Raw genomic sequence first — 8,663 nt, forward strand, 5'->3', positions numbered from 1 at the left:
TGGCATGCAGGTACCTGCTATTGGCGATTGCGGATGACAGCATATTCAATTTGTGCTCACACCAGCAAGCGCTTATCCATTGATAGATACTACGAAATGCTCACCCTAGCCGAATCGTCATGTCGTTGATACCCTATCATCCAAGGGAGGGCCGTGAGATTGTTTTGTAAGCACATCCCCATTTTCCCGTCTTAATGCTCAACGGTCTTGGCCTCTTCAAAATATAGGCTTGTTTTGGGGAACAATTAGCTTAGATGTTTCGATTCTAGACGTCATCGCAATGCTGTTGTAGTGCGTGATCGTGAGTCTCAGCGGCTCGAGATTCGAGGATCCGAATGCCCAACATGCCACCAACCGCTGGGTAGCGCATCTTCACCCGACCGTTCTTTTGAACGCTCATATGACTTGAACCACGAATTTGTCGACCCGGAGTATTTTCGAATGCTGAGGGCGGGAAACCACGGTTTCCCGCAGGGAAGCGCACCGCCCAGTCCTGCAAGAAGGCTTGTTGAACCAGCCTTGGTAGGCAACGAAGAACTTCATCCTTCTCCTCCTTCGGGCTCCGCGAATGGCCCGGAAGGTTCAGGATTCATAGCCAACGTTCATGATGTTCCCAAACCGGAAAGAAGCAGAATCCGGCGTGAAGCCTTTAGTCCGAATTATCTCAAAACCTTTTTTGTGGAAGAAAGAATACTCGGAAAAGGGGGCAAGGGCGTCGTACTTCTGTTACGCCACGAGATTGATGGATACCCTCTAGGACACTTTGCATGCAAAAGAGTACCCGTCGGAGATGATCACTCGTGGCTGGAAAAGGTCCTCGTCGAGGTTGAACTCCTTGCAAAACTTTCCCACCCAAATCTCGTGTCCTATCGTCACGTTTGGCTTGAGGATGTACGCTTGACGAGATTTGGCCCTAGTGTTGCTTGCGCTTTCATCCTTCAGCAGTATTGCAATAGCGGCGATCTTCACCAGTATGTTGTCGGCGGAGCCCCGAAGGAGGTTTCTAAGGAAGAATTAAAAGCACAAATGATACGACGGTCGAGAGGTCACGCTGAGACGGCGCATGAATCCACTTCTGCTCGGCCTCAGCTCTCCTTTGAAGAGATATACTCGCTTTTCAAGGACATCACATCCGGCGTGGCCTACCTTCATGGAGCCAATTATATACACCGAGACCTGAAGCCAAGTAACTGTTTACTCCACCGCGAGGGTGGAAAGGTTATATGCCTTATCAGTGACTTCGGTGAAGTCCAGCCGGAGAATGTTATTCGAAAATCCACAGGGTCGACTGGCACTATATCATACTGCGCTCCGGAAGTCCTAAGAATGGATAAATCCGGCCAATACGGAAACTTTACAACTAAGTCGGACATATTCTCGCTCGGCATGATCTTATATTTCATGTGCTTTGGGAGGCTTCCGTACCAAGGAGCAAACGCTATACAGGAAGAACTTGAAGACATGGACCAATTGCGTGCCGAAATCACGGACTGGCAAGGCTTCCAGGATGAGCGACAAGAGCGACCAGACTTACCGTCAAAACTATATAAGCTACTGAAGAAATTGCTGGCTCTGGACTCAGCAGAACGACCAAGTGCAAATGAAGTTCTGTTAGCAATGAGAAGCGAGACTAACTTCGACAATATTACCAAGGGTGACTGGACGACAAACTCTTCACCATCACTTCGCGGCAACCGAATTCAGAATTTGGACGCTCCTTTGCCGTCAGGAACGCCTGTTTCAGGTAATGCCCACCATGTCGTTGGTTCCATGTAACTGTTTTTTCTTCCTTTCAACGAGCTGACACTGAACAGACGCACAGAAGGACAAGATCAGAGGGCGACAAGCTCGGATAGCCGATCAATCTGGCACTGTTTCTCACTTCCTGGACATGGAGAGATCGTCCCCGGATGTCACGCCTTCATCGCCAGAGGATACCCGCCTGAGTCATGAATGGCACAATGAGAGCTTTGGAGTTGATCAACAGACCGAACGGCATGGCCCAGGAAGATTGCATGAGAGCACATCAGAAGCTACTTCGTCAATTGAACAGCATGTCCCCCGTCTCTTAATGGCACCCCCCAGATCTCGACGGGATGAGCTTTTGGATCAACTGAAAATCCTGACCCAGAACACAATATTCAGGCTTGGGGTGAACATTTCCACTTCTGAGTTCATTCTGCGGGCTCTTATCTTCATTTTCAAGCTAGTCACACTCACCCGGCCATGCTGGCCTTACATGGTTACCCTGGAAGTGGGTTTACCTTTGGTCGTTATTGCCGCTATGGAACTGGGCTGGTCAAGCTCAGATCCCGAACCCGGTCGGCATCAAACTCACAGAAACTGTAGATCATCTTTTGGAAGCAGAAGAGATCGGCTGAATATTGGAATCAAAGCAATACTGCTGAGTTTTCATCTCAGCGCCCTTTGGGTAGCTCGTCGGTGGGACGCATTGTGCATTGGGATACCACAGGAGGAGTGGGCCCAGTGGCGAGAGCAACCAAGGTTCGGAAGCACCTGATTTCTGTCTCTGATAGCTTTCACCTTCGCAGATGCCGCGACCGTCAGAAGGAGGTATTGCCACACTCATACAGACTATTTCATTCTCTGCTGACAGAGTGTTCAACTTCATCCGATGTGGATGTGAACTTCTCAGGCACAAGGCAACATATGGTACGAGCTTGACAACCTTGAACGGCCCTATCAATAACTCAATCACTTCACAAACCGGATTACCAGCTTATGAGTCTGTTGTATCAGAAACTCAATGGAATAAACTGTCTCAATGCTGGTAAGAATGATGGTGTGCATACTTACTTGCTCATCATCAGTCAGTCAAGACTAGATAGCTGCGATCCTGTAGGCTGTTTAAGCTTATCTGACCATGGCTCTTGATCCGAAGTATTGACGCCTGTTGAGTTCAACAGTAGCCAAACCAAGATTCAATCCAGCCCCCTCGACACGTTTTCCTTGACTCAAGCTCCCAAACCCGAAATCCGGCTCGCCCCCGAGGCTGCCAAAAATGTCACCTATGTAACCCGTGGGCTTTATCCCCCGCCGATAGGTGCAGTTCCAGCCCGAGATTATTCCTTTGACAATCTCCACCCCCGCATTATAAATGTTATCAATGGCGATTTGGAAACCATTCTGATCCGTTCTGGTTAGATGCTCCCAGTCTGACATATGAGGCGGGGGCCGATCAAAATTTGACCCTAGGGGCGAACGTGGTTAGTGGAAGCGAGGTCTAATGCCCGTTTTCAAGCCTCTCATTGCCCGGCATGCTTACCAGTCCTCATGATGATAACTCTTGCGAAGTCGACAAGACCTTCGACAGCGCCTCTAACCAGTACTTCCAGTGCTGCATTGTCTTCTTGCGCACTCATACAGTAAATGCCTGTGCCGTTAGTCCAGATCTTGGTCGTATTTTCGAACGCTAGAGCGAGTTTTGTCCCGGAGTAGTAGACATCACTCGTGGCGATGTCACATCTGACAACACTTGGAGCCTTTGCTGCCATGGCATGCTGGTAGACTGATCCCGAATACTTTGAGCGATACTCTTGAGGCTCTTTCAGGTCTGTGAGCGTTGCCTTGGATGCCAGGGAGAAAGCTGCGTCTCGCAATTTATCATTGACCTCAAACACCTCTGTGCCATACGCGACAGCGGGATATTCAAAAGGGTAGTCTCGTCCAAAAGAAATATAGCCAGTCGGCCATTCCTGAGGGAGCGACCGAGGGTCAATCTCGTATTGGAGCGCAACTTGAACTGCATATCGAGCGAGTGCAACGCTTCCGATAGTGCCGTGACGAGGGTTGACACCGGCAATGCCCGCGAACAGGAAATACGCGCTGCGAAGGTCGAATTCCGCAGACATCAGGAATGCCATCATCGAGGCAGCGGAATTTATCTCTCCTTCTCCCAGTGTCAACTGGCAGACGTGGCCCGTTTTTGTGCAAAAGACACGAGGGTATAGCATGGAAAGTCCCGGAACAGATACGAAAGTTGCAGTGAGGTTGCCTAGGTTCGACTCATTGAAGCGAGTATGCCAAATGTGTGCTTCTGGGTGCCACTTCTCCCTCAATGTGCGTGTTTAGCAATTCGAAGCATGAAGAGGGATACTCCTACTGAACTGAAGCACACTAACCATTGAGACTATTACCACCTGTGGCGCCACCACTGTTCCCAGACTGTCGTCGAAGTTTAAGGATTGGCATTGCGCATAGAGTGCAATCAGGCAGAGGATTCGACATAAGCTCATCTTGCAGAGTTCCATGATGAACGATGAGGTCGAAAGGTAGATATGGCTTGATCGATGCTATTCATATCAAGTTGTAGCATTTCTCCCCCAACAAATACAGGGTATTAAGCACATTGTTCCCGTTCTTCTTGGTTCATTGGCATTCGACCGGTGTGAGGTTACGCGAGGGATGTGGATGGCCATGGCTGTTTTCATTTGAATTTCGGTGATGCCATACCTGATGATGACCCTTGCTTGGCTCCGCAGTACGCGAATCTAAGGAAAAGGGCACGCAAATACAACAAGGCCCTTTTCCTACCTAGCCAATGAGTTAACCGGAAGTAATCAAGGTTCCCTACTTTATAATCTCAGTGCGTCCGTGCTATGTTTTCTTCTTCTGGGAAAGCATGAGGGCTTCGTAACAGGCTTATTCATGACAATGCAGTCTACAATGCAGCCCGCGATGCCGTACCCATGGTTTTGAAACAATCTCGATATAATGTACTTTGGCATAATGGGAGTTGGTCAGGCTCAACTGTTGTACTCTTTAACACCTTTTGACAATGCTGTCTTCTATCCTCAACAGTGGAGAAGCAAGGATCGTGTGAGAAGTGGCGTATTGCAAACATGCAATCAGGGGACCTTGGACCAGGATTACAAAAGAAGACATTATTTGTACAACCGTGCGGTGGCTATTGTCAACGTGACGTGAGTTGTTTCAAAACGACGAGCTAGAAACTCGGAAAGATGGAAGGAAAAAGCTACGCCGATTTCGACAGCATCATGGCAGCCAATCTGCTGGTTCTGAGAACGAGCTTCTTTTTGTTGGGCGGGTCGGAATGTGACACCGAGGGCGAACACGGATCAGTAAATTCGCTTTCGGTCAGCAAACATTGATGTTCGGACGAGTGATCTAACTTGCAGCCTCGCTTACTCAAGCGGATGAGCATTGGACCTCTCCGTTTTTTGACGAACGCGGCGGTCTGCTTGCCTGGTAATCCAGCACCACGCATGATGTTTCATGTCACCCGGCGGTGCATGGTGAGCACTGGGCGATTGTTGGATGGAAATTGGCTTGTCTGTAATGTGGATATCGGTCATATCCGAGGTCGGATGTGCCGAAGTTCTCCCTGGATCAGTAAGCCCTTAGGGGTACCCCCTATCCCACTATAAATAGCTGGGAACACAAGTCTCTTGGAGAGGACTTGGTTCCTTCAATCAAGCATTTTATCGCATTTTCCCTATGCATTCTAATATGGTAGCAATTGCGTAAATATTACAATAAAAACCTTATTGTTATCCCTTACCTTGTGGCCTAGCCTTAAGATCAACTATTATCTTTATTTTGCTGTAAAAGCTACTGTTTTCCGGATCCTATTTGAGCAAGCTTAGGATTCCCTATTGAATCTATTAAAAGCCTTGTTGCTAATATACTCGTGTGGCCTTATTAATCAAAAAAGGAGGCTATTTAGGTGGAAAATCGCGATATTTCCTTTAAAAATTAACCAATAGACATTTTAACCGCTATTTTCGTCAGATCAATTCGTGCCCTGAATATCGTTATTAGCGAAAATGGGTACTATTACTAATAATAGCTCTAAACTAGCAGTTAAGCTAATGTCCCGATATGACTAGGATATCTGGTATAATTATATTTAAAAGCGTGCTTTAGATAATAATATTTAGATATTCGTTGATTCTAAGGGCTCGGAAATACTAAATATGCCCCTTCTGCTAGCATAGGAATTGGATAAACCTATCTATTCCACGCAGGCATTAGCATCAATACTAATATTTATAGTAATAGCAGATTCATTAATAGAAGCTATAGATCGTGCCCCTTCTGTAAATACTAGAGCTATATCGGCAGTTAGGGCATTATCGGCAGCATTAATAGTGAGAATAAGAATAATCCGGCTGCAGTAAGTCGAGAATATTAAAGAAAATTACTATTTTAAGCCGATATAATGCCCTAGTGGTATTACTACTGCAGAATGGATAAAATAAGCTAATATTTAGTATAATATTTAGAACGACCGTTATATAATATTTAGTCGGAATCTTTAAGCGTATACAGTATGGTTCGAATTAATACTGAGCCTTAGCTATAAGATATTAATAGTAGGTGATTAGAATATTCGAAGAAAAATTTAATGCCTAATAGAATATATATGACCGGTTTAGCTTATTATCTAGGAATACCTCGAAGAAAAATTCAAGTAAGCTATATGGCGTAACCTCGCAAAATATAATATAGAGGAATAGTTTAACGAAATCTCTATATTATATAAGCGATTAGTGCGAATAGACTCGATCCTTATTAATAGGAATACGCTTACTAAATAGCTAGTAGAAGCTCTTTATTAAAAGTATCTTACCTTTAAGGAAAAAATCCTTAATCGAATGGTAAAAGCATAAAAACGGAATAAATATCTCGATTTTCTAATAATTATTAAATATATTCGGTAGAAATAGGAGCTAGAAAAGAAGGGGAAGGTTAGTAGTAGTTATATAGCATTTATAACTAATAATACTAAACCTTCGTTATAAGCCGCTTCTAGCGATACTTCGGCTTTATCTTTAGTAGAGAAAAAGACCTGTAAATACTATAGCAAGCCCTATATGGTAAAGGGGCCTTATTATAAGAATTATTAGATATTGACTCTATTAATGGCTTTAAACTATTTAAAAGATAAGATTAATAAGAAAAGCTAGGAAGCTATATATAAAAAGATAAAAAAGGAATCTAAAGAGGTGTAAAATGTATTTAAAGCCTTTTAAGATAAATATAAGGGTAAGGGTAAAAAAAAAAGCAATAATAATAATAATAAGGAAGAAGATAGATTAATAGAGAAAGAAAAGGAAGATAAGGTATTTATAATATCTATTCTTTCTATAGGAACTTACCTAGATAATTTAGGCCTTTTAAAGTCTTATATTATACTCGATAGTGGCGCTTTAATGCATATTTTTAACAATATAAAGTAGTTTACTAATATCGACTATAATATCAATAAGTACTTTATTTATAATGCTTATAATAGTATTTTAAAAGTTCTTAGTATTAGCTCTATTCGAATTATATTATAGGATAGAAGGGCTATTACCTTTACTAATATTCTATATAATCTAACGATTATAGCGAATCTTCTTACTATAAAAAAGATAAGAAATAAAGGATTATTTTAGAATAATAAAGTCGATGAAATTTATTTGCAGAAAAATAGTTAATAAGAAGTAATCTTTTAAGTTTTTTAGGTAGAAGAAAGGCCCTATATCCTCTACTAAAGTAGTAAAAACGATATGCCTATAGATAAATTCATCATAAAGGCTTAAAATAAAGCCTTAATTATTAATAAAACCTATTTAGCTCGAAGAGATAGCCGCTAGCTTAAAACTTCGATAAAAACGCCTTATACTATCTGGCATATGCGTTTTAGGCACTTAGGTTGGGATTTAATAGATTATATCTTTAAGGATATATTATAGATGCCTAAGGAAAAAGAAGCTTCAAATTATAAGGTTTATAGTAGTATAAAAATCGTAAAGTAGATATTATAGTTATCTTATAAGCTTTTAATGCCTTAGGAACCTTTTAAAGTAGTCTCTTTCGATCTATTTCTATAAGCTACTACTTTTAATAGTAATAAATATATAGCGTTATTTACCTACCAATTTATAGGAATAAAGTATATTTTTACGATACCTAGAAAGACCGACCTACCTAGATACTAGCTAATTTTTAAGAATCAAGTTTTACGCCTATATAATATAACAATCGCAATAATTATCTCTAATAACGAAATAGCACTTTAGACTAGTAATAATCGGGAAGAAGCTAAGCGGAAAGGTATTATAATTCGAAATTCAAGCCCTAGTTACTAATATTAGAATAGTTATACTAAATGTTCTAAGGGGGTATTAAAGACGAAGATAGCCTTTCTTAATATATAAGCAGGCTTTCCTAAGGAGTTATAGCTTATTATAGCCGAAGCAGCGGTATATTTACTAAATTAAAGCCTTAGGAAGTCGGAAAGACCTTACGATAATTAGAAATCACCTTTTTAAATACTTTAACTTTAGCTCCGTAATAATAAGCCCGCCTAGAAATACCTACCGGTAGATATTTATCTATAAATTTACTACCTTTACGCCTATAGATATAAGGCTTTTGTAATGACTCGCGATAGGATATTATAAAAAGGCCCGAAGCTTAACTAAAAAGCTTATATTAGGTATTTAGCAGGCTATATCTCGACTATTTAGTACTTAATTTAGGTGCTTTCGTTAAAAAGAAGCTATTAGTTTAATTCTAGCTATATTATATTCGATGAGACTATATTCTATTAAGATAAATACTATTTACCGATTTCTAAATAATAGAAAGAGGCCCTAAATAGCCTTATCGGTAATATTAAAGAAATACCT

At 41.9% G+C, this 8,663-nt stretch overlaps 3 protein-coding genes across 3 annotated transcripts; 1 reads left to right on the forward strand and 2 right to left on the reverse strand.

Annotated features, from left to right (window-relative positions):
• Positions 1-119: 119 nt before the first annotated feature.
• UV8b_03228 (uncharacterized protein) lies at positions 120-2,521 on the forward strand (the record flags this gene model as incomplete). Its single annotated transcript, XM_043140726.1, has 3 exons — positions 120-166; positions 270-1,744; positions 1,815-2,521. 3 exons carry the CDS (start codon positions 120-122, stop codon positions 2,519-2,521), a joined length of 2,229 nt encoding a protein of 742 aa, XP_042996660.1.
• Positions 2,522-2,874: 353 nt separating this feature from the next.
• On the reverse strand, positions 2,875-4,271 carry UV8b_03229 (uncharacterized protein; the record flags this gene model as incomplete). Its single annotated transcript, XM_043140727.1, has 3 exons — positions 2,875-3,212; positions 3,287-4,067; positions 4,143-4,271. 3 exons carry the CDS (start codon positions 4,269-4,271, stop codon positions 2,875-2,877), a joined length of 1,248 nt encoding a protein of 415 aa, XP_042996661.1.
• A 633-nt stretch (positions 4,272-4,904) lies between these two features.
• On the reverse strand, positions 4,905-5,248 carry UV8b_03230 (uncharacterized protein; the record flags this gene model as incomplete). Its single annotated transcript, XM_043140728.1, has 2 exons — positions 4,905-5,053; positions 5,170-5,248. 2 exons carry the CDS (start codon positions 5,246-5,248, stop codon positions 4,905-4,907), a joined length of 228 nt encoding a protein of 75 aa, XP_042996662.1.
• Positions 5,249-8,663: the final 3,415 nt, after the last annotated feature.

The sequence above is a fragment of the Ustilaginoidea virens genome, chromosome 2 (assembly GCF_000687475.1).
Source record: "Ustilaginoidea virens chromosome 2, complete sequence".
NCBI classification, from domain to species: domain Eukaryota; kingdom Fungi; phylum Ascomycota; class Sordariomycetes; order Hypocreales; family Clavicipitaceae; genus Ustilaginoidea; species Ustilaginoidea virens.